The following is a 26,106-nucleotide window of genomic DNA, read 5'->3' as shown; positions in this document are numbered from 1 at the left end:
TTTGAAGCAATCCATGATATATATTTAAAAAAAAGTGGGTTACTTGAATGACAAATCTCTTCTGGGATATTTACTTTCCTGGTAGCACACAGTCTCTTCCATTCAAATATTCAACCTTGACTGCAAACTGAAAGTTCTTTTTCACTGTATCAGTAATGTAAGTTTAAGCACGTTTTAATGGTGTCTTTTATACTCCACAAGTTGATGAAGAAAAGCTACACAAACTGCAATGCCACAAAACCAGCACTAGTCTTAACAAAATGCACTCCTCAGCGTTAGTAGTGATGCAAGTGATCAATTACAGTTCATACACCTCAGCTGAAAGGGGACCAGTTAACAAGCACATTAAAATATTTAAAAAACAGTTTGATTTCAAATATTTAAAATGCCTTGAAACAAATTATTTATTATACAAAAAGTGCTTTAATACAAACATTTAAGTGAAGTATGTACAGAATTTAGTATTTTAGAAAATAGCATTTATAAAAAAATACATTTCACTATTTCCATCTTTATCAACAATTTAAAACATTTAAAAATAGATGGTATTTAAAATATTTATAACATTAAAAATAAAATCTCTATTGCCTTATTCATCCTTGAGTGCATACATGACATCATCCTGGCTGATATTTAGTCGCACCCGCATGTGAAGATACTTGTTACTGGACTCCACCAGCAAGAGCCTGCAGGCGCCAAGTCTTGAACAAACTGCCATAATCTCTGATACTGTAGGACTCTGCATGCCTTCAATTCTACATAATGCTATGTGCTGATGATAGATCTATTAAAACAGAGAAAAATGACACAGGTCATGTTTACCTCCTACTGCAACCTATTAGGCCAAGATGAAAACAAAGAAGCTTCCTTCCCTCCACATCTATGGGAGGGGAGGAAAAACTAGCTCCAATCTGTTCAGATGAAATGCACACATGCTGCTGTTTTAGCACAAACTTTATTAGGACTTTGTCAAGGGAGTAACAATTCCAAGCTATCATTTCCTTTTTTATATAGTGAAAAAGCAAAACAGTTAGCAACCTACTTTGTCTGCCATTTTTTAACCAGATCATTTTATCTGTTAGTACACCTCTCCTCCCTGGACTACGTGGACTAAAGTTTATCCAGAAGATTAAGAGTTGACATATAACTAATTACATATCAATCTGCGCTGAAGTGATATTCAGGCCCAGTGACAAGCAAGCATGAGTCACACTGACTACAAACTTGAAAGACCACAGCTTACAAACGTGATACACCTTTAAGCACAGGAGAATGCGGTTGTCACCAATCATGCAGACTAGTAACTCTGTAATAAGAATCAGGTGGGGTCTTCTGCTTTTCTATTTAGAAAAGCAGTTAATTAGAAAAGTGTTAGAGGAAAACAGGTAACAAATCAGTCTAACAAAATATTCTTTGAAGTTCAAGAACCAATCGCCCAGTGTATCTATGCAATCAACTGATGCAGATGTTCAGGAGGCAGTAACGGCAAATGCAATCCAAGTGCTTACTTACAAACCTGTATAACCAGATAAACCTGACAGGTTATTTTATATATAAATATATAATTCTAAACATTTTTGTAAGTACTAACTTTTAGCTTCCATACTGTGAATCGTGACATGGACTCTGTGCAGTCTTCACAGCTCTGCTGGTGCCAAGTATTTTATGGGTCTACTAAAAACACTGAAGCAACTAGCGATATCCCTGCCTCTATTCAGAAAGACAGGGATACAGAAGTTGATGCCAGCTTTCAGTTTTCCTCCTTGAACTATGTTGCCTGATATTTTCAGGTTCTCTGTTATTTTTCCTGTTACAAAGCATGTTAGGTAGAGGCATGCAATATTTTCAGGTACAGGCCAAAAAATAGTTTTGTCATCCAGATCACTGGTAACATTAATACACCAGCAGGTGTTTCCAATTTTAAGTATTTAGTCCCATTGAAAATCAGGCTTTACACCTGGCCTGGACAGCCATGCCCCAATTTACCTTGGTATCATATTGTCTTCCATTGAATTTTAAAAATAAAACTCCCAAGTATTTAAGTATTTACAGTTTTTCCTGGTAATTTTTACGAAAGGGGGACACTGTAAAAGAAAAAAAGTACTCTGAAACACAACCATACCTGTTGAACTGTTGCCTCCTCAACTCCTGCCCTGCGAAACTCTGCTAAAATTGCTTTCAGAAACAGTTGTTCGTGCAATGAGGCGTTCCTGAATATCAAAACAAAACAGACAAAAATCAATCTGCCAAGTTTAGAACTCATGAAACCTCAGGAAGAAGGTCTGGAAAGGAAACTGCTTGGTAAGCACATATTTAAATGCAGGGTACTATCTGAGGGGTAGTTCATGTCAACTAGCCATTATATTACAGCCTGCAACTCTGGCACCACAATGCACTGCATTTCACTTCACCTCACCTTTCTTTCAATGTATCTGAACACATCATTTCATTCCAAATATCATACATGTTCTGAGGTGTGTTATGATCAACTTAGATTTATGAATTATTAACATTGAGGTTTTCGGGCCCAAGTAGCACAGTAAAAGCACTACTTACATATCCAGCAAAATATCGTATTTGCACCCCTTAGTCCCCCCTTCTCTGCTGAAACAGATTCTCTTCTTTTGACCAGAAACTGCTAAAGCACTTCACCAGTTACAGCTTGTGCAGAGCACTGAAGGGCAACAGAATTCCTCACATGTATTCCCTCAGGAAACCTTTTGGAGCTCCTAACAGAATCTATTTATGTTAAGAAATCAGTGCAAATGGGTACGTCTTACATTCTGCTCAGGCACCTGTGGCTGCATTTAAGAGAGCAAAGAGAGCAGCATAATACGAGCAGATATGTGGAGGGGAACAGCTGATTCTTGAGGACCCGGTGCCTACACTATGCACGTCTGAGTGGTTTTTCCTTCAGTCTAGCTCAAAGTCTGGTCCAGTATGCTGAATAACCAGTAGTGTTTGGAGTTTTTGGCTCCTGAGTGTACCTTCCAGATTTAGTTCTAGTGGAAGGAATTTAAATATATGTACTTGTAAACTTGTGTTCAGTGACACCAATGTACAGTAAGCAGGGACAGTTGGGAAATTTCAAAACCCCCTCCTGATCTGAGGTAATACACTAACATGGAAACATCCTGTACAAACTTGTACAAGTGATTTCTATGACTTTGTTTCCCCTGTCTTTAACTCCTATTTTGTACTTCCCTCTCCTAGCTATGCTGCAAGGTTTGTCTTGTAACATACTTCAGCAAAGCATGATGCACCACATACACTCCCAAAGGGTGGCAAGGACAGACTGAATGTTTTTGAAAAAATAGCCCAGTGAAAAAGACATGAAAGCAAAGAAATTCCTCTAAGAAATGTTTTTACCTGATTGCATTTATATATGGTGATGAAAACATTTCATCTATGGCTTCTGTTATGTGGGCCATCCTGACTATTCCAGGGGTTCTCTTTTGGCTAGCAAACTCACAGATCTCAGTGGCCCTTCTGCAGATATCAAGGCAACGCCTTGCATCACCAGACAGTGCTGCAACCTGAAAGTAAACATGACAGGTTTGTAGCAATGTTTCCTATTAGTTGAGAAAAAGAGTTTAGCAAGAATCAATAGACCAAAAAAAAAAAAACAACCAACCCAACACCAAACCCAACCCAACCCAACCACAAAACAGGAGAGCAAGGCTACTGTGAACCATGTTACTAGAATCCCAGATACTAAATAACAATCTTTTTGACCAAAACCAGCAGAAACAACCCTCCCACACCTCCATTCTGGTCTGGTCATCACAAATTCAAGACTGAATTTTTTTCTATAACCACAGAAGTCAGAGGTTAAAAAAAAAAAAAAAAAGGACAACCAGGAAATTCAGTGTGAGCAGTTCGGTTCAACATTGAAAGTTTTCAGAAATGTTACCGATAAAGACCCTGCCACAATCCATATTCATGCAAAGGAAAAAAATGGGGGGGTGCAGGGAAATACTCCTCAGCTTTTCCATACTCAGCAGAATATTGATTTTAAGAGTACACTCATATTATTTAGTAGGTCTCAACAAAATATCTGGGATAGTGAATTTACATTTACAAGTGCCTGAAAATTTCTGGGTGTCTGAAATTTCTGAGACCAAATACTGCTGAAAACCCCACTTGTGGTTTACAATTTTAATAAATCTATGAACTTTTGCTAGACAGAGTACGGGCCTAGTTTTCCCAGTAGATGCTGATAATATATGAAAGCCCTAGAATCCAGCTGGAGCCAAGAATGAGAAACCCTTTAGAAAATAATCTAATTGCAAGTTATTTTTCTAAATTTTCTGAAGAAAAATCATACTAGGAAAACACTGCAGATTATTCAGTCTGCAAAATCATCACTAGTATCCTTACAAAAAGGTGGATCCTTCATAACAAAATAAATGCTTATATTTACTTCTGACATATTTACAAGTACTTTTTTTAATCCTAGAATGATGCTTAGCAGAAAAACTAAGTGTATACTGTTTGACAGATGTTCTAACATAATTTTAATAGATTATTTTAACATATTATTGCTAACATTAGTCATTAAACAATGCATACATCTTGAGAAGCTACTGATCCCAAACGCATTATTTATTTTCTGTACAGGTGAGTATTAAGGCTGGCAACAGAACAGATACTATCTATTATACTAAGGCTTTAAACATCTTGAGAAAGAAAATGAACATGGATATTTCCACTGCTACTAGCATACTAGTTTGTTTTGGTGTGTCGTGTCCCGTCCCATCCCATCCCCCCCAAGATCATCCAATGACTCACGTTATGCCAAACACCAGAGAAAGCTGACATCATTATGCATTATCATGACTCTTGCTGTCATGCCTCCAGCTCTTGAAATATACTGCTGCCTTCTCAAAATAGGTGGAAAAAGCAAGGCTGCTGCTTTAGCAATGTTTCCCGCAAAAATACCCTGTATATCTTACAGAGAGCCTAGTGTATGATCTGCTACTTGCGCCCCACTTTGTCTCCAATACAGAACACATCACCACAGAACCTAGTTTGACTACCATTACAAAACTCTCCCTCGCTGCCCCCACGCTCTTTACCTAGTGCAACACAAAGAACATACATCTCTACTGTGCTTACCTTTCTGGAAACTAGCTGAATTGCATCCTCTTCAAATGCCTTCATGCTGTTCAGTCTGGATGAAATAATTTGCTGTAACTGCCTGTAGGTGTATGGCTGAAAGGACATTCTGGTGAGGCCCTATAGTAAATAATACAATACAGTGAGAAGCCTTTGCAGTGCTTGGAAACTCTAAACCGCTCTAGGAGTTGGTTAGTAGCTTTATTTTCTCTGGTAGGAGTGATCTCTCTTTCACAGTGATATGCTTTGATAAATCACTTCTTCCACTTCACATTTGTAAAATAAACATCCAAATCCACAAAACTGACTAGGTGAGGACCACTGGTCAGACCTTCCCACTGAAAGGCCTGAGGAGCAAACGCTGCTGATACTAGAATTCAAATTTCTCATATGAAACTTATAAACACATCATGCCACCTAATACAAAAATCTTTGGTTACAACTGCTTACACTTTATTTTTTAATACAGTAACAGCAGAAGCTATGAAAAAAAATACTCACCTCTCCTTCAGCAAATCTGTATACATGTGTACTATTGAATTCATTTAGCAACCAACCAAAACTTGAATTCTTTTCTGGCTCAAGCTAATAAAAACCGCTTCAGATGAGGACAATCTATATTATAGATGGTGCACTGCCTTTGATATTATACAGGAGGCCTGAGTTTTGCATTTCTTATGCAAAATTATTCTCTCTTTTGAGTATGTGGACTCAGCTGATCTACAGTTTTAGCGGGTGGGGAAAAGTAATTCACACTGTGGAACTATTTTTGAGTCACGTAATGATGGAGGCACAGAGCACTGTTTTTGCAAATCACTTTTCAGAGCAGTGATGAAGTGATGACCTAGGAAAATGTATTCAACACAGCTGTAGAGTGCATCCAACTTTCTTTGCTGGAAATTTTTCAACAGAAAAATCTACCAGCGGATGATGGCAAACAGAGATAAGTAACTACGTCCCTGGAATGAAACGGGAAAGAGGAAGGGAAGCCAGAAGAGAATTCCTCTGAACTCTAGAGTAAGCAGCTTAACCATGAAGCACAGCATTTGATTATCCAGATCTTAATATGTTTAAAAATACATCTGCATTCTTAATTCACTCTTACAAGAACACAGTGTACTTAATGCGGCATAACATCTGATTAGCCAGCTGGCTCCTAAACTTACTTTGCTAAGATTTATGTGTTCATTATCTGCCCTCTGGAGAGGAAGGGGAATTATAAAAGCATTGATTAACCTCTGATGTAACCGATCCTACCTTTCTCCTCAATTACTTTTGACTGCATACAGTATTTAATCTGTTCTCATTTTCTAGCATAGCAACAAAACTGCTAGGACATACCAGCCTGCTAGCTACTCTGTTCATCATTATTCTCTCTGGCAAGTCCATGGTGTTAGCAATAGCCAAGATTATTAACTTGGAGTGCTTCTGAGTTGGCCAGTCAAATAAATTGTACATCACATTCTGTTTCCGGGTCCACAGAAGATCAAGCTGCAGAGACAGAAAGAGAAGAATTAGATTGAGAAAGAATGGCCTTGTATTTACAATACCCAATGAGGGTTTTGAGAGAGTTAGTGCTGCCACAGAAGACTTTTTATGTGATTCTGAACAAGCTGTTTCTGTTGTGTTTCCTTTATCCGTCTACTAATACAACTGCATTTTCTGAATTAGGGCTCTAATCTCTTTTGGTAAAGCAGTCTTACTAGATGTTTGAACATTATTAATACAGTCGAATGATTAAACAGCTGGAGCTTTTAAACAGTGCTGTGCTATTAATACTACATCTAACAAGATTAAGAGACCCTCCATGTGAGAACCTGAATTAACTTACAGCAAAACACAAGTGTGCTTTTGTTTATTACTGAACATAGCACATTCAAGAAGTTTCAAAACTGGCTGTGACATATTTCACTGTGAGTTTTCTTACTGGAAAAGCAGCAGCTTCCAGACAAAATACAGTTGAATTCTATGGTATTTAGGACTTGATAGAACAACTCATTCCATAACTTGGACCAAAACAGAACATGAAACCAACATGAAACCCAAGGAAGAGAACAATACAGCAACAGGATACTTGCCTGTCTAAATTCAGTTTTCTACTAAGGCTAGAAGGAAATATTTGTGTGTCTTCTCTCTTAAGTCTATTCTTTTAGATCACATATGATATACTCCAAGCACGTCTTTTTCCATCCTTCAAAAATTAATTCCTTATGCTACTTCAAGGAAAGAGAATGAGGATTCTTCATCTCACCTCATCCACTATTAGCACCGTGGTCTTCCTCTTTGGTCCAGGTGTATTGAACAGTTTTGCCAACAGTGCTGCAGCATGGGTTGCTGTCACCTTCTGACCTGTCAGTAACTGGACAAGGATTAAACAGTGTTGCAGGTTAATCACACCAAACCCCTGGAAATAGGAAGTTTAAATCCTAGTCAGTTTTAGCTTTTCTCCAACACTCAACACTAAGCATCTGGATTTTTTTCCAAGGCAGGGAGGTGGGGAGTGGAAAGTAGCTCATAAGACACTCAGGTCTACCAGAAACTGTCCATAAAAGAAAGTGGAAACACAAGAATTCATAGCTAAAAAGAAAGGCCATTAGAATTTCCTGCAATTTGTCTTAAATATACATTCATTTAGAAATCTTGAACCCAGTCTCAGGAGGTGATACCTTGAGATACCTCAAGGGTGTCTCTGAATGCAAAACACCTACTGAAAACTTAAATCAGTTGATAAGAATAGCCTGATTTCAGTAATCTTGGACTCCCATTAAAATATTAATGAATCATCAGCAGGATCTAGACCCAAATAGTTTGTTCAACTCTAAGCTAAAAAGATACTTTCAACAAGAACTGCTTCTGCAATAATATACTTGGCAAAACAGATGAGCTGACTGTATGTTACCTCTTCCCTTGCAGGTCCAAAGATATACAAAAATTAAAGCATGACATTTTGAAATTATGTTACTTGTGCTGAATCAATTGTGCAACATAGTTCAGAGTAAATCTATAAAGTAAAATGAAGATTGCATTTGAAAATTATATTTGTTCTCCAGAATCCAGATTCTTAAAAACTGACCTGAGATTTCATAATTATTCAACAAGCTGGAGCATGACAATAATGTATAATCTGTATTTGTTTCATGTTTCAAATTCAGTCAGGACAGTCTGAATCAGTCACATAAAGCAGTTGGATCCCAGAGGATCCTGATTCTACAGCTCTGGAACTGGGCATCCAATATACCACAGAGTTCAGTTTGTTGTGGTGGAATTGGCACACTTACTGTACACAGGTATTTAACCTTATTTCCTTCACCTGTCAAGGCCCTCTCGTCCCTGTCCCTTCTCTATAAACTCTCCTATGACAGCGAAGTAACTGCAGTAGCAAACACTTCAGAATTTGCTTCAGTGATGCAGTGAGACATCAGCAAACTGGAGCTTGAGACTGACCCACAGCAAGAGATACACCAATCAGAAACGTAGCAGCAGCCTAGCTAGGGTAACAGCTGAGGCAGAAGGAACCAGAGAAATGAGAGGTTCATTTGACTACGTGCTCCCCTGAAAGATATTTAACTGGGCTAGCTTAAAGAGTTCAGGGCCCACGGAAGGCAACAAGTTTTACTTCCAAAGGCCTATTTTTTACTACTTTTAAAGATGTATGCTGAATGGGATAGGAACAGAGAGTGTTAAAATACATTAACATTACCATGAGATAAGATAATTGTCATGAAGCATTGCACTATGCTAAAGAAACAGTGGCCTGGCTACGACAAATCCCTCAGCAAGACACTGTCTATGCTGGTTGAAGGAAAGGATGCAAATATGTAATTGTAACTTCCAACTATGAGGATAGGGATATTAGAACAATGTATGCCACTTCCTGCTCAGATAGAAGATGTCAAACTTAAATAAATGGGGCAGAAATTTATATGAAAAGGGACTAGATGCTTCAGGAAACTGTCAGTTCATTTCCAGGTCACTGGCTTAAAGTTAACCTAGACTGACAAAGGTCTTGAGTAGTTACTGTCTAATGCCTATTGGATGATCTTAATCTAGTTCTCAGAAGGTTAATTCACACCCATATAAACGCAAGCACAGACAGTAGTCCCAGAGGAGCTGCCGCAGGCTAGTTTGCCGTGGAAATCTGATTGATGAGAGGTAGTCTCCTTTTAGCTAGATTGCTATGATGACAGAACAACAGACCATTAAGACTCTTAGTAATCATTCCACTGCTACACTGACTTCCAGAGTTCTCATCTCTGACTTTTTAAACGTATATGTGCAGCAAAAGTTATAGAAGGGGAAAATATAAGAAGAATCTGGTTTAGATTTTTTTTTTAAACCCGAGTGGATGTAACAATCAGGCTATTTCCCAGCCACTGCCCTTATGTACATGAAAGCAAAATAGATCAAGAAGTTGACCATGGCCTTAAGTTAATTATTTTTTAGCCTGCTCTAAGATAAAAGCATACTGTCTCTTGGAGGGACTACTTGGAAGTACTGATATGTTAAGTGACTTGAATCCTGTAATGCATCAAGAATCTGATGGCAAAGGATAAGATTTCTTCTTTCAAACCAGAGAGCCATTGAAGAGGCTTTATTCACCTCTAGTATCTGCACATAAGCTTGGTGAGGGTCGGTCAGCTTCATGCCATTAATCTCTACACACTGGAATGATGGTAGGTCATCATTTTCTGCAGCTTGCTGAAGACAGCGAATTACTTCATGAACAGTTGCAGTTTTACCTGTTCCAGGCACTCCAGAAATGTACATGCACCTACAAAAAGAGAAAACCTTTTCAGCGGCCTGAGCAAAATGATAACGCTCTTAGGATTAATGAACTAGAATTCCTGGGCTCCAAGACCAGCCTCGAATACTAATTCTTTGTCACTTCAAGCAATTCCTTATATTTCAGTTACTTTATTTGCAAACTGGGACACATAACACATTGGAAATTCATGAAGATTATTAATAATTAACAAGCAATTAAAAACCTAAAATACTTTATAAATGTAATTTACTGCTTTAAAAAAAAATGGTTTCCCATCTAAATAGACTAGTTATTTCAGTCTAATTTGAATCTGTACAATAAAGGAGCCTGCATTATTTCTATGCACAACCCTTCTTAAGGAAGGAAAATACCAGGAGAATTCAACTAGAAACTTTAACTCAGCTAAATTATGATAACTTTTTAAAATAGAAGTAGCATTGATTGTCTGACTGCTGGTATGCCATAGGTAGATGTGATCTCGATTAGTCTCACCAGCAAACTCACCCTCCTGTACCATCAATAAGTTTGGTTTCCACAAAGTTATAGATATCCTGGAATTCTTCCTCACGACAAGGCAGAGATTCTGGGATAGCAGAAACATGCAGCCTTTTGATAAAAAAAAAAAAGAAAAAGGAAATTGAAATAGAGGAGGTCTAAGAGTTGCATTTTCACAGTTCTACCTGAAGGGCCTACTGAGGAAAACAAATAGCCAGATACTCCACCTTCCACAGCTGTGTGTAGTTTCTCAACTCTCTCTTACATACTTAAAGCCTGAACCCCAATGTCAAGCATCCTGAAAGAAATGGCCTAGTGTTTTTCTGAGTTTTAAGAGGGCTGAGTGGTCAGCTTTATAAACAGCAGGAATATGCAGCAATAAAGATCTAGCTGTTGCAATTCACAAAAAAATTTTAAGTCGGTGTAGAGGTAGGATAAAACAGGGGAAACTGTCAAAAAAACTAGAACTCAGTTTGCAAGATACAGTCAATCCTGAATGCATTTTTTTCCCCACTGATCTGCAACAATACCTGTAAAGCTTTTTCACACACCAAGAGGAGAAAGGTATTGTACCTTTACAATCTAAAGCTAATAGGAGAGGATCTTTTTTTTCCTAATGTTGCACAAAATAAAGACATACACCTTGTTCTGAGGAACTTAGCGTGGACTGGTTACAATAATTTGAAACTGTAAAAGTAGAACTGTAAATACTACTAGGATTTGTATATCTAGTATTGTACTGTAAATTCATAAACACTTTTCTGGTATCAAAACACCATGCATTTTTACCAAATTTGTTCAATATGATAAAGCTGACATTTCCCTATTTCAGCATAGCCTACTGCTCTGCATACCTGACACAAAAAGATTACTTCCTCCCTTGAGCCTTAATCTGGCTCATTACCTCAATCTGGCTTCTTCTAGTACACTGGCTGGTTTCTGTGCTTCATGGTTGCGCCTGGGAATTTCAGGAGTCGCATTCCGAGGTGTCTTGGGTGTTGCTGGTAAAGGCTGCAAAGACAAGTCACAACCTCAAACTGGCTTTCTACATACAGCAATTTCTATCAGAGACTGATCATTCATACAAGTTTCCCAAACATTACTTATGCACAAAGACTACCCAGGGATGCCAGAGTCCAAGACGAAAAGAGAAACAGTCTTTACAAAGGGAATTGCCGAACAAGCCTCATGGTCTTTTCTTCCTGAGGGAAAAAGAAACTGGAAAGGGGGTGGTGACAAAGACAGTTACACCTTTTAACTGTCTAAAGAATTTTTAAATTGATAATGCTTTTCTGAAGTGCTGAGTCACAAAGTGATCCAGTTCTTATGAAAGAGCAAGCAACTAGAACTGGATCTATCTGAATTTCATTGTCCAAACAAAAAAAAAACCATACGGTGTCTTAATTATTGTTCTTTGTTGTGCTTACAAGTTCTAGTTACACTAGGTTTTCTCTTTTAGACATTTCATAAACACAGAGTAAAAATTAGCCGTTGACACTATGAACCTGGCTATGGTCTTAATGAGTCAGGCCTAAGATTCACGAAGCATGGTATGCCACCTCCATCAGCAGCCACAACACCATGAGGAACTGCTGGCCATAGTCTTTGGTGTGGCCACGAACACAGCAGACCATCCCTTTTGCATTGGCAACCATCTGGACATTGGTAAGCTTTCAAGAATCAAGACAGCTCTAACTGCCAAGCACAAAGCTAGTCATATGGCTTTCTGCTATGTATACAGACTGCACTCAAAGACCATACAGAAATAGAATCAAAATGTCTCAGTGCTCAGCTTACAATAAAATAAAAATGGTGGCCATAAGAGGATTCATCAGTTTGTTCGGCTCAAGCCCAATCCACTATCTTCCCTGTTTAGGCTAGAGTTTTCTGATGAACGTGGTCAGAACATTCACAATACACAAGTGTTTTATACACTTGCATAACATAATCATACCAAAGATCATATTTTTCAAGCTAATGTTTGATTAAAAGCTAAGGGGTTCAGATACCTAGCTTTGGTACACAGGCATCAAGCATTCAAATAATTGGCTCAGAAATAATAAGAACAGCTCTTTTATATGGAACCTTACAGTTTTCTTCAGGGTCTTAGCAGGAGTGTGAACTGAAGACTTCCTTGAAGATTCTGGGGTGCTGAATATTCTGCTTGACTTAGTTTTCTTTTCTGGACTACAGAGCGTATTATCCTCCTCTTCCTCACTACTTGAAGAGTAAGAGCTGTCTAAACTAGACAGAAAAGCATCTTCCTTGTCCAACTGTAGTGCATTTAATATGCTGTGAGAAACAGAAGTGACATGAGTTTTAAAAAAGTACATACAACTCTACTTACTGTAGTTATCGTAATCAGCAAGCCAACACATTTTCCACCTGAGCTGTTAGTTTTCCATGGTTGTTTAATAGAGTGGCTTAAAGGAAGTCAGTTTTCTGATGAACATCATGAGTCAGCTTTACGTTTCTCAATGTAAGACAGTTTTCACTCACACTGCAATTAAGCTGTGCTTCTAGAGCCATTTGCATTTCAATATTTGGCTAAACAAACAAGACTTCAAGCTGTCAACAGCAATCTGAGTAAGATATCACAGACACAAAAGCTTACCTGATCTGCTCTGAAATGCGAGCCCTTGTTTTCTGTGCACATTTTCTACGAGAACGAGGGGTCAATACAGGGCTCAGACTAACTGGTTCCTGATATCCAACTAAACTGTAAAGAAAGAACACAAAGCTATTTGTATTTCCTCAGTGCATCACACTTTTAGAGATGGAGAGAAGACCTTTCAAACTTCAGACTCAATTGTTATGGCTGTTAATCCAGTATGAATTCTTGTTTATGGTTATTTACAGATTGGCTATGGCATGGATACTGGCAGCATGATTTCCCCTCTCTTGCACTCTCCCTTCAATATAACTTTGCCAAGATAAAAACCCCACAGAATATTTACTATAGTTCATTCGTGGTCTGTACTGTAAAGGTTTCTCCAGTAAAGCATAGGTTCCTCTATAGCAGCTTTAAGTGTAAAGAGACCCTGAGCCCATACAAGTCATTGTTAGCTGACCTATGATGCTGTGACCATAGCGGCTGCACTAGCATTAGTTCAAAACGGATGTCTCTGATTGGGGCCCTATCAACATTATACCACTCTGTTTCCTGATGCACCCTGAACCAAAAATGGCAGTTTATTTCACATCAGCTGGCAGACGCTGCATGTTAACAGCTTTCCCTCTATTCCCCAGTTAGACACATACACATTGGTGAAGGGCACTGAACAGATGCTGATATAGTTGAATTAGCAGCCACATTATTTTGCAGATATAACACTGCCAAACTGAAGGGACAGGGGCTCAAAACAGTAGTGGTTTTCTGTTTCATTGTGGGGCTTTGTTGTTGTTTGGGTTTTTTTCAAAAACAGATATGATTTTACTTGGTGATCTCTTTGATCTGCCCTTTGGAGTGGATTTTTCTGTTTGTGTTTTGAGATTCCTCAGTGATCTTCTCGGGCACTTCTTCATCCCTACCACTGAAACACTTAATGTTAACAACTTTCCCATGAACTTTTTTTAGATCTATAAATACCACTGAAATGCTATTACCTTATTAATGAAAAGTAAATGTTTTTTTGCTATACCATAAGTGACAAAAATGGGGTGCAGACCCACCAAGTGTCGCACCCATATCTTTACTCTCTGAAAGGAGGAACATGACTGGTTTTTGGCTTCTTGCAACATTTCCTACAATAAAATCTGATCCATTCTCCTCCTGCCCCAGCTTAATGCCATTTTGAGGCCATGTGAAGATACACTTAAACGATTAACTTTGAGTTTTGATTTCTTTTCTACATAAAAATTAGCATGAAAGTATACATACAATTATCATAAGAACTCTCATGAAGCCTATCACATCCCTTTCTATAATTCAGTGTATCTCAATAGTTGTCACAAGTAGGGTACACGTGAGCCTGTACGACATCTGTACAGAGACTGCAGGGAAACATATTTTAATCCATGCTGATGTGTACAAACCATAAGAATCAATATGGCTTCAATTCCCTTTCAGATCATCCTACCATTCCTGTTTCCAATCTCTTCTCTCTGTTCTTGTAACCACAAACTGCTGCGTCCACCTTGAAATTCAAGTCCTCTTATGATCTCCCCAGTCATTCATTCACCTCCAAGTAACACGCTTTCTAGAGCTTCACCACAACGCACTTGTAACTCTTTAGGCTATCCCCCTTCTCTCAGTGACCTCAACAGGCAAAACATGGTATACACAGAGACATCACCTGCTTTTCTCTCCGGAAGTCTCTCACAAATGTGCTTTAAGAAAACTTCATACAAATAGAAATCCCATACAAAAATAATTATAAAAAGGCTGTCACTTACCATATAACATCATCGTTCACATCAGGGCTCCTGGCTTTCTCAGTAGAGTCTTTGACCTTACTATAGGGGGATAATTGTATCGTATCACTAAACCTCTGCCAGTACTCTGCATTATCAAACGGTGACTTTGACTTATCATTGGCACAAGGTATTTTTGGTGGTGAGCCTAAAATGCCACTGAATTTCACTTTTCTTTTAGTAGCAGATGGTTCTAATGGTGATACAGCATCACAGTCGTCATCCAAAAGTTCTAAAATGTCACATCCCAGGATTCTGCTTTTAGGAGATCTTGTGGGACCTAGGAATCAAGAGCAAAATTAACTTTTTTCAGGCTTTAATATCGCTGGTTTGGTTAACTTTCAGAAGACATGGTAATACTGGCTAGGTGGCTATCATTTACATGAAAGGGGATGGCATTACACTCCAGGAGCAAGGAACTGAATACATACAGAAGGCATAACTTCCTCTAAAAAGAGGACTAAATAGAAAACTGAAAAAAATCTGTTTGTAGTCTAACCTGCCTCCATCACTTACAACTTTACTCAGGCTCCAGTTTGAAAATATGGCGCATTACATAGGATCAAATGTGCTTATTCAACAAGCCCAACAAAAACACTCCAGTGCACCATCAGAATAGTAAAGAGATGTTCTGAGGATAAAGTTAGGCTGATTGGTGGCATTTCAGCCAACAAGCACTTCAACTTCAACTTACCAGTTACAAATAAAACATTTGCAACAGCAATTGCATATAAGCAATACAGTTGCTTGAAATAACAGACATAAAGACAAACAACTGATGTGCCCAAAAGGCTTGGGCTAACCCCAAAGCCTGAATAAGGTAGCTAAAAATACTGATCTTGAATATTACCATTGTTTGGACTACCCAATATGAAAAGGCACAAAACACATTCAAAACAACCAAATGGACAGAATATTGCCATATACGTACTGTTTAACTGTAACTTCTTCCTTGCTGTTGGAGTTTTGATACCATTAGCCATTCTTTGTGAATGCCTCTCCTTAGCGAGGGAAGACTTGGAAGCAGAATGTTTTGACTCTATTTCTAACTCAACGTTTTTTGATTTTGTGGTACTCTGAACAACTCTATCAGTCTGTTTTTTCAGGGGGGAAACGATGTCCGAAGGAATAAATGCGTTCGAAGAGTTTGGGATGACACCTTCTTTCTTATTAGCTTCTCTCAGCTTAGAGAATATGTCAGGGGACAAGGCCTTAAAGCATTTTCCATCCCAGGACTGTTTTACATAGAAAGTTTGTTCCTTGTTCAATGTAATAGGTAGTTTCTCCTTGAGATGCAGTGGTATTACCTGTAAAAACAGAAAATAACAAAACACACATACGTTAAGTATTAATTTAACATTCAACTATTTTCTATTCACAGATCTTATTATTGGAATTCACGCAACCCTTCATTACATAGGGGAACACCTTCAACCTACATTTACTCTAACATTAAGTTTATTGCATGAAAGCACTCCTGTCGCATTACGTCCTTTCACACAAACCTCTAAATGAGCTGGCTGCCAACACCCAAAGTAATTTTGGGATGGAGAAAAGACAAAATAGCAATATTTTTCAACTACCCTATCCTATGCTAACTGCATTAACAAATATGCATCACACATTTGGTTTGGGAGAGAATAAAGTAGCTGCACTGTTCTATTCTGCTTTTCAAATTGTTTGTTTGTTTCTTCCCTGTATGTGTAGATGAGCTGCAGTACATACCATGACACTTTTAATAATGGTCTCCACAGCTATATCAGTGTCATAGCCAGAAACTTGATCAAAAAACACCTCTTGGGGAGACACCTCTCTTTTAAGCAGTTTCCATTTGTTCTGAGGTATCTCTGTAATATGAGAGAACCACTGCACAACTGCATGTTTCTCCTGAGCACCTGTAACAATGAAAAAAAGTCACTGAACGTTAAGAATTTTATTGTATTACAAATAGTTGTCATCAGATTTCAATGACTTCAGCTGAAATGCCATCAAGGATAGAAAGCCTCCCTGGACACTGGTAAGAAAGCATCTGACAAGAGATTACAATTCCCATTCTCTAAGCTAAATTAAAACATTTGAGGCGAGACTTTTAAGGCCTAAGATAACACCTACGTAGGGTCTCAATCACAAAATACCTGCAGACCAGCTGATCCATCAGTTCCGTATGACAAATGAAGACATTACTTATTTGCATAAATATGATTAAATCAGACCCCACTAACTCAAAAAAGAGACATGAAAGGAGAAGTGAGAAACTTCAGAACAGTATTTGCAATTTCAATGTTATTTTAGAAGTAAAATAGAAACACATTTATTAACTGCCTAACAAACCAGAAAATCCTGCTGTTGAAATGTCTAGAAGAAGGTCTGAATAAACACTATGAACAGATTCAGTGTGAAGCATTTGAAACATGTTACAATTGAATATGAAGTTCCTCTCTACATTTTAAGGTGCGCACCCCTGAATTAAAAACCAAGCCACATATCTTTAACAAATTTGTCAAGGATATATAACAAAAGATATAAAACAAAAAAATCTTGTTTTCAGGGAAGTTTAACAGGTTTCATTCCAGCATGAAAAGCATATCAGTTATATTACAATAAATCTGCATTAGTGAATAAATAAGCTAGAGTGATATGTACGTTTTAGAAAAAGTAAAGAATTAAAAAAACTCAAAACATTTTTATGATGGCCCAAAACAAACAACAAAAGCTGTTCAGAGAAATCAGACATAGCTAATGGGCAGTTTCTAATTCAGACTCAGACATAGCCTTTGTGTCATATTCCATGATTTATCTTTTAATATCTACCTTTATTTAAAAAAAAGGTATTTCTACAAGGGGCAGAAGTAATAAGACCTGTTTATTCAGCCTTGCACCTTATTGCTAAATTCACTGATGTCTAATAAGATGCAAATTCCAGGGCTGCAGTGCTCTTGCTCCATTTGGATTCTCCAGTCTCTAAAAAAACCCACGAGCTCACACTGTCTTCCGGTAAGGACCATTTCCAAATTACCAACGCCTGATTTCCTTACATTAGGCCAGTGATATGGGGTTATGAGCTAAATACATTCCCATGAAATAGGTATCTTTAAGACATTTTAAAATTTCTCAGAGAGGGGGCAAATCTTTATTTCTCTTACCATCTTCATATAAATCCAGGAGCTGTGCCACAAAAGGTTGATCTGCATTCTCCCCTTCTACTAAAATAAAATCGCCAAGCTGTATATGGTTTTCTGTGCTGCTTCTTCCTGATTTAATAATGATTCCCCTAGGAAGTGATGCACATGTGAAGATTAGCAGGATTTCATATTTCTTATAATTCACATATCATTAAAGCCTGTTGATCTTACAGCTAGTTATGCTCCCTCTTGCAAAGCCTTCAGTTCACTTTCCCGATTAAAAGCTTTCATATGTATTTCAAATAGACAGTTAACACTTACTCACAGATTTAATTAAATGTTTTTGTTGTACATTATACAAGTTATAATTCAAGAGCTTTTTGTTATACACATACAGTGTCATGACACAACGCCCAAAACATTACTCGTATTCTGCCTGCCACATTAACCTAAATGATGTCAGAAAGATAAAGAAATCTTCATCGATTAAGTTTCCCTGAGCAAGCCAGAAATAAATGTTATTTACCTGTACTGGAAAGTCCTCAGTTTTCTGTCTGAGCTCATGGGTTTTCCATACCAGGAGTAGGTAATTTTGCTTTGCTGCCGGGTGTTCATGATTCCCAATGAAAATCTAAAACAAATATACAATCAATTTTTAAATTATTATTTAAAAATAAAAGCAGGGAAAGACTCAAGATGGTCAGCTTCTGGCCAGAATTAATGGCCAGAAATGCCATTAAATCTTTCAGCATATATGAAGAACGTGGCATGCATCGGTTGATTCGGAGAAGCCTACCTTCCCCAAGGCCTCCAATCGCCTCTCCTCTGAGAAAGGAGGAAAATGGGAAGGTGTTTAGGAGTGGATTGCTCTTCAAGTCCTTTTTTCACACCCAGCCCTTGACTAACACACCTGACAAACACGCGATTCCCTCATTACCGGCTACTTCTCTTATTCACAGAGCAAGTTATCAGGGTAGATGGCTTCTGTGCTTTGCTTATCACCGAGGCTCTGTCCTCACTGACCACCACGCCCTCCCGCTCCCCCCGGCTCGGGGCTGCCCGGCCACCCCCGCCACGGCCGGCGCACACACACGCATCGCCGGCCCTTTTAAGGCTACAGCCTCCTGTTTTCCGTCCGAACCTCACACACGGCGGCCAGGCGTTTCCGCTCAATTTTTACCTGTTTTTCCTTCCCCCCTCAGCCCCCCTCCTCCCCCACCCCAGCCCGCGGGTTCAGACAAGGCAGCGCTGTGCCTGAGGGAGCCGGCTCCCCGCCCCGGGCTGCCGCCCAGGCGCCCTGCGGGGCCATGGCGTCGGACCGCCGCCCAGTCGGGCGCGCAGAGAGACACCGAGGCGCTCCATCACCCTCCCAGAGCCACCCGCCCGCCTCATGGTCCACGGTGCCAAAGGGCACTCACCGCGGCGCCTCAGCGACTCCCGAGCGTGGCGGCGGTGGCGCGAGAATGGAATTTCGCGCCAAAGCCCGCCCGCAGCCCCCGCCCCTCGGTCGCGCGCGCAGGGCGGAAGGGGCGGAAAGGGGCCGCGCCAGCAACAGCTATATGTTTGCGCGTAGCGCCCCGAAGCCGTGGGCGGAAGGTGTCTTGCGGCCCGAAGGTAAGATGGCAGCCGGCGGCAGCGCCCCGGAAGCGGAAGGTGTTGCGGCCCGTCAGGGAAGGGGAGCGGGGTGGCCCGGCTCGGCCTGGCCCGCTACGGCACTGAGGGGACCTGCTGAGCGACCGCCATGGCCAACCGGACGGTGAAGGACGCGCACAGCATCCACGGCACCAACCCGCAGTACCTGGTGGAGAAGATTATCCGCACTCGCATCTATGAGTCCAAGTACTGGAAGGAGGAGTGCTTCGGCCTGACGGGTATGGCGGGGCGGGCCGGCGCGGGCGGGGGCGCGGTGCGGGGCCCGCGCTGACGGCTGCTCCCTCTCCCAGCCGAGCTGGTGGTGGACAAGGCCATGGAGCTGAAGTACGTGGGGGGAGTCTATGGCGGCAACATTAAGCCTACGCCCTTCTTGTGCTTGACGCTGAAGATGCTGCAGATCCAGCCCGAAAAGGACATCATCGTGGAGTTCATAAAAAACGAGGACTTCAAGTAAGTTGATAGCTTGGTTTTTAATTTTTGGTTGTAGTATTGAATGAAACTGTCCAAAGCAGCCAGGCAAACATCAGTGCCGGGTTTAGCTTTCAGTGGGCCCTGATAAACTCTTCTGCTAAAAAGTGCGTCCTTCCTCTTGCTTTCCAAGGCTGCTCTCCTTGTCACCTGAGCTGTTGGAATGGCTTGCTTTTGTGGCATGTGCCCTCTGGGATAATACATGTCTGTCTGGAGTATTGAGAATGAGGTGCATTAAGGGAGCAATATTAATCTACTTTTTCTTTAGTATTTCTTTTGTCTTTGTCAGTGATAATACACCCATACAGAGACTATAGATGTATACTTGAGTATATAATTTTTTTTTCATAGATTTCTACTTGAGTACTTGAAGGAGAAAAATCTAGAGTCATGTATTCTGTTTACTTTAGTGTACTGACTTTCTTCAGAAATTCATGGGGAAAAACTCTTTTATCTAAACTGCTAACTATGCAAAAAGCTCAGATACATGAAATGGTTTACTTTTCAGGTATGTCCGAATGCTTGGTGCATTGTACATGAGATTGACAGGCACTGCCATTGACTGCTACAAGTATCTTGAACCACTGTACAATGACTATCGAAAAATAAAAAGTCAGAACAGAAACGGGGGTGAGTACTATGAGTTGTGTTTTCTTAGTACTTCATAGATGACCTTTTGTTAAAGTATCATGCTTAGTAAAAGTAAATATTCTATTTAGTAATATAAGCTTAAAAAACTGTGGCGTAACCATCTTTTTGAAACCTTACTATTACTTATTCATCCTTTGGATAGTTGTTGCTGGTCTTGCTGACCTGTACAAATGAGAACTGCCTCACTTATTTGCTTTCCCCAAGTGCTTGTGGTTTTTTGTTGGGCACTGAAACACCGTCTTGAGTGCCAGTTTGAGCACTGTGAATCAGCTAATCCTAGCTGTGCAGTAATTTCCTTTTGCAAGATAGGTCTAATGATTTTCCTTATCTTTGAGAATGATTTTCGAACTGCTGTTTGTACAGCCCACTTGACATAAATTATCTGAGGTGTTTTATCTTTACCCTATCCACTAGTGTTAATCTTCTTTGTCTTTTAAATGCCATTTTCTTGCCCCCCAGAATTTGAACTTATGCACGTGGATGAATTTATTGATGAACTACTCCATGAGGAACGTGTATGCGATATCATTCTGCCTCGATTACAGGTTTGGAAAAGTAGATGGTTAAGGAATTCTTAACTGCATCAGATTCAATAGCTGTATCAGCTATTGGCTTGTTGCATAAAGCTATGAATGATGCAGGCCCTTCTGGCGCACGAGACGCCTCCTTAGCTCTTTGTTTTCACTTGGGTTATGTAAGATAAAGTTGTAATTTCTCCTAGAAACGGTATGTTCTGGAAGAAGCTGAGCAACTCGAGCCTCGTGTTAGTGCTTTGGAAGAAGACATGGATGATGTAGAATCTAGTGAGGAGGAGGAAGAGGAAGATGAAAAGGTCGGTGAACTGTTTTGGAAGGGGATAATTGAAGCTGGTGCTGCGTACTGCAGAACACTTTATGGCCTATGAGAAATGTTTGAGGGGAGGCACCAGGAGGCTGTTTGCAACTGTGATCTCCCCTCTTCACATATTTTCATGTAAGCTGCTTGCAAGAACTTGTCAGACACTGAAGCAGTTCTAAAGTGCTCTGTGTTTGTCAAGCTCTTCTGCCTCCTGATATCTGGATCTGTTCTGTGTTAAACACGTTCAGATAACTTGTTTTACATACATACATATATAATGGAGAGAACTAAAGGTGATTATGAAAGTTATGGTGACCATCGTAGTTGATTTTGCTGTACTTAGGAATCAACAGTATGAGAGGTGGCCATTTTAACTTCCAGTTGGCAAACTTAGGCAGTACTACTCACCTCTGAGTATTAAACACTTGAGGATGGGGAAGCTTGATTGCATGACTTCTGTCATTTGTTAATTGTTCAGAAATCTTTACTGATGGATAAAAATCTTCATGAAACAAGACTTATAGAACCTTTCCCCTTCTCCCCCACCATTGTTTCCAGCTGGAACGAGCACCATCTCCTGACCACCGCAGAAGAGGCTATAGAGACCTTGATAAACCTCGCAGATCTCCAGCTGTGCGATATAGGCGGAGCCGAAGCAGGTCTCCAAGAAGGTGATGTGGCTCTTCTTGAGCAATATTTTTACCTATGGTAGTGCAGATGGCTGGAGCAAAGCATAGAAATTAAGGTGACAATTCAGCCAGAATCTCTTACACCTCCCAGTTTCTGTAGCCAGTTTCTAAAGTGACGATTTGAAGTGCACAGCCGCAGTCGGCTCGTCTGTTTCTCTAGTCTTTGAGTAACTCTTGAACTTGCTGGCCAACTCTAGCTGAACTTGACAGTACAGTGAAGATATTAAGGAGAACCAAGTGCTTTGTTTTCACGTAGGCCAGATGGTGCAGAGAATATCCTGTTAATTGTTCTTACTGATAAGCCAGGAAAAACTCATCACTAACCTCATTTGCTCACTGTATGGGCCAGTCCAGAAGCATGTAGTGCCTTGTGTGTAGCAGGCCACACACACACTAACTGGGGACGGGGGGAGCACAAGGGAAGCCCTGGGTGCTGTTGCTGGAGAATATGGGAAATTAAACAGACGAGTCTGCTAATGATTCTTAGCAACCTTTTCTTTTCTCTCCCAATTACAGGCGAAGCCGCTCTCCAAAGAGAAGAAGGTAGTCTTTTAGTCTATTATTTAATCTTAGAATGTGTGCCTTTTTAGTATGGTTATCCTAAAAACTTCTGTCTTCTCAGTCCATCGCCACGCCGGGAGAGGCATCGCAGCAAAAGCCCAAGACGACACCGGAGCAGGTCCAGGGAGAGGCGCCACAGATCAAGATCTAAATCTCCAGGTATTTTTGTCACTTACAGATCAACTCTGCATGGCTTTACCAGCAGAACATCCACTACAAGAAAAATCTGTGTCACGGTATCAAGAAGGTAGTATAGGTGCTTAATCTGGCTCACAAAGCTGCTAGTTATATGAAAGCACAGCTGGAGAACTCCTCCTTTTATATATGCAAAATTGCCTTGGGTATATTTTTCAAATATTTGCCAGGTTAATTTGAGTGCCTAATTAAGGCTAGGGTTGTTCTGGCATTATCTAGGACACTTGGTCACTAAAAGCAGACTGCATTAGCAAAGCAAAAAAGAATTCCAGGGTCTGTGGAAGTAACTGTTACCTTTTTTTATCTCATAGGACATCATCGTAGTCACAGACACAGAAGTCATTCCAAATCACCTGAAAGGTAAAAGGTTTGGCCTATTTCTTAAGGGTGTCTGTACTGTTGTAGGAGCTTACTTGTCACTTTATCCTGGGGACTGAAGGTCGTCTTGCTCTGTTGGAGAGCAAGTATTTCATATGGTACCTCCCTCAGTGTTGTAGTCAAGTCACACTATCCATATTTGACCATAGAAAATACCACTTACTGCTATGAATCGCCTTGGTCTTTGAGAACTATCACTAGTATTGTGTCATATGGCATATTTTTTCCCCTGTTTCAGATCTAAGAAAAGTCACAAGAAGAGTCGGCGAGGGAATGAATAACAACCTAAATCCAGCACATAGTTTAAAGACCTTGAGCTGCAGTCTAACGCTGTCCTGTTTGCTTTATGGGACAGCTGGATCTGTACTGGCTGCTTCAGCAGTCCCATTTCTTCAATCCCTTCTCCTCTCGTACAAGTCCTGTTTGTTTTTTTTAAATAAAAGAAAGCTAAGGATACCTTTTATGTAGTTAGTTACTCATCCTTGTGATAGAATTTGAGGATGGTTTTTAAATTGTTTTTCTCAAGGCCTGTAAGAACTAGTGAAGAGCAATAATAAAAAAAGAGCAAGGAGCCTTTAAAGACAAAGCCCCCTTTCTTTCATAATGCTTTGTTTAGATGTCCCCTAACTGAAGCTGGCTTCATTCTCAAATCAGGGCGTTGTTTTGACGAACAGCCACAGCATTCAGTTGCCAAAGAACTGAGAGCATGTTTGAGTTACAAACGCTGAAGAGCCACGAGCCTGAACTATCTCAAATCTCCAGTACAGAAAAGGAAAAAAGACTGTCAATCCAATGTGTTTACTTAAACGCAAGAGCTAACTTGAAACACCTCCAACACACAACTGTTAGTGGTTCCTCTGTAAGAATCATCCTTAAGTGTCATAATATGCTGCTTCTGATGCTACTGTCAGACAGTTTAGAAGCTGCAAGGAGTACAAGGCACTGCTTAATCTTTTCAGGCAGGAAGTTATTCAATATATTTAGAAGACAGTATACAACTTCTCTGAGCATAGTTTGGGGCCTACCTGTGACTGAGGACAGAATAGGACACAATTATGCTCAGCTCTACCTTCTCTGAATGAAGTCAGCATTCAGCAAGTCCCTGTTTTTCAAATTAAGACTGATTGAGCTCTTACTCAGCTTACAGTTCTCATCTCCATACATTTAATTATGCATCACAGGAAATCAGTTGTGTTAAACCCCTTGCCTACCATCCCCTTCTTCATCATCTTGCTTCAGGTTTATCTCCTGAACACTGCATTTATGGCTAATGTGCTTTCCCATATTGCCCGATGAGTGTTAACACAGGAAGTAGTATGCCCAGCAAATTTATAGGAAGTCCTCTCTCTTATTTTCATATTATTATGCAGAGTTTCTGAACAGAAAAGCAGGCATATTCTTCCCTCAAATCAAGTATTTTACAGCAAAGATACAGTGGCTGTGAACAGCACATACAATGACACCAGAATGGGGAAAGAGGCATACTGACTGCATGACTCGTTAAAGCTGCTAATCTTTTTCCTTTGAAATGCCTAAATTAAAGCTGGTTTTGTTAGTCTGGTTTCTTAATTACAGGTAAATGCAAGCATGCATACAAATAGGGAAGAGGAAAAAGTCTGGTGTCCTTTTTTTGCAGTTTTATTTTTCTTTTAAAAAGTTTTTTGGCACTACATAGTTCTGTAAAGAATAGAAGTGACAAATTTTTAAACACATGAAATCCCCTTCTAATTTTATTTTTTTAGAACAATATATATAAAGTCTGAAGCAACCAAAGTATGAATACAGCTAATAGAAAATAAAGAACTTAATTTTAAAAATTCTCTCTCTTTACAGTTTATCAAGGTAAAACAAAACACGATTCCCCTTAAAAATAGGGTAATAAAATAGATGACATTTGTATCACTCAGTTTTGTGATACTGGTAAAAACTATAGTTCATATCTATGTACAAATGATACAGTTTAAAAACAGTCTTAAATAATCTTGTATCTAAACATGTTGCATTAAGTTTTTAAATCAGAACCTGAATTTTTGTCCTCCCCCCACCCACCCACCCACAATCCCATTCAATTTCACTTTTTCTGTTGAATGTAATTCATATTCAAGTGTGGGTGTCCTTGAGACAGAAGCGAGAACCGCTGGTTACTCTGCATCAGTGGACCAGCTAAAAGAAAATGGATTACAATTACTTCAGCAAATTAAATATATTTAACAGTGCTTGGCTATATTCAATGTATTAATCTTACTGCCAAATAAAGCCATTGACTAGACTGACACAAACGCTGTCTGTACGACTAACCCATTTAATGGGACAATGCAGCACTGCTTTAATCCCATTTCCAAAATTCCCTCAGAATCATCAATATATCATCTGTTGCATTACTTCAGTTATTTAACAACAATAATTTCAGGATTTTTAAAAACAGGTCTGTTGTGGCTAGACCACGTGACAAAGAAAATCAATGAAGAAACTTAACTCGATCCTAGCTGAAACCAGTTCATGGGTCTCACTTGGAAACCTTGCTACAGCCAATAGATTAGATTTTGAAAAAAGGATTTGGTGCCAGCATCTCTCATTTTATACTAGATGACCCAGCAACATGGTAATTGCAAAGCCTCCAAGTAAAATGTAGGCGTAGTTTCTCTCTTAGTGGAGCCAAAGCTCCACTTTTTTTTCCTACAGCCTTTCCCAATCCTGCCAGATGCTGAACACCTTTACCATTCACTAGCATTAGAAAGAGTTGAGATAAAGTCAGTCCTTC

General features: G+C 39.7%; 3 protein-coding genes across 6 annotated transcripts in view; 1 reads left to right on the top strand and 2 right to left on the bottom strand.

Moving 5' to 3' along the window:
• Nucleotides 1–158: 158 nt before the first annotated feature.
• Nucleotides 159–19,539, bottom strand: ORC1 (origin recognition complex subunit 1). 2 transcript variants are annotated; one of them, XM_064455089.1, is made up of 17 exons: nucleotides 19,332–19,539; nucleotides 18,440–18,544; nucleotides 17,935–18,062; nucleotides 16,517–16,686; nucleotides 15,723–16,098; nucleotides 14,774–15,071; nucleotides 12,993–13,097; nucleotides 12,469–12,670; nucleotides 11,283–11,389; nucleotides 10,388–10,489; nucleotides 9,718–9,889; nucleotides 7,370–7,477; nucleotides 6,460–6,609; nucleotides 5,119–5,238; nucleotides 3,370–3,536; nucleotides 2,123–2,210; nucleotides 159–784 (listed from the first exon to the last, which is right to left on the bottom strand). In XM_064455089.1, exons 2-17 carry the CDS (start codon nucleotides 18,526–18,528, stop codon nucleotides 590–592), a joined length of 2,577 nt encoding a protein of 858 aa, XP_064311159.1. In that variant the 5' UTR covers nucleotides 18,529–18,544; nucleotides 19,332–19,539; the 3' UTR covers nucleotides 159–589. The 2 variants fall into 2 exon arrangements, with proteins under 2 accessions (XP_064311159.1, XP_064311160.1); XM_064455090.1 differs by lacking the exon at nucleotides 19,332–19,539 and adding an exon at nucleotides 18,710–18,918.
• Nucleotides 19,540–19,571: 32 nt separating this feature from the next.
• Nucleotides 19,572–23,801, top strand: PRPF38A (pre-mRNA processing factor 38A). The gene is made up of 10 exons (XM_064455091.1): nucleotides 19,572–19,784; nucleotides 19,857–20,016; nucleotides 20,543–20,664; nucleotides 21,145–21,230; nucleotides 21,407–21,517; nucleotides 22,081–22,193; nucleotides 22,728–22,754; nucleotides 22,834–22,931; nucleotides 23,279–23,327; nucleotides 23,584–23,801. The coding sequence occupies exons 1-10, from the start codon at nucleotides 19,655–19,657 to the stop codon at nucleotides 23,624–23,626; spliced, it is 939 nt and encodes a 312-aa protein (XP_064311161.1). The 5' UTR covers nucleotides 19,572–19,654; the 3' UTR covers nucleotides 23,627–23,801.
• Nucleotides 23,802–24,962: 1,161 nt separating this feature from the next.
• The window catches only part of TUT4 (terminal uridylyl transferase 4), a 50,657-nt gene continuing 49,513 nt past the window's right edge, over nucleotides 24,963–26,106 (bottom strand). For all 3 annotated transcript variants that reach the window (XM_064455084.1, XM_064455083.1, XM_064455082.1), the window contains one exon: nucleotides 24,963–25,508. In XM_064455084.1, the coding sequence (XP_064311154.1) occupies nucleotides 25,417–25,508 (92 nt within the window). In that variant the 3' untranslated portion in view covers nucleotides 24,963–25,416. The remainder of the gene's footprint in view (nucleotides 25,509–26,106) is intronic.

Source organism: Phalacrocorax carbo, chromosome 6, assembly GCF_963921805.1.
Source record: "Phalacrocorax carbo chromosome 6, bPhaCar2.1, whole genome shotgun sequence".
In the NCBI taxonomy this organism is placed as follows: Eukaryota; Metazoa; Chordata; class Aves; order Suliformes; family Phalacrocoracidae; genus Phalacrocorax; species Phalacrocorax carbo.
Note: the sequence above shows the minus strand (reverse complement) of the source record. Positions and strands in the feature narration are given on the sequence as shown.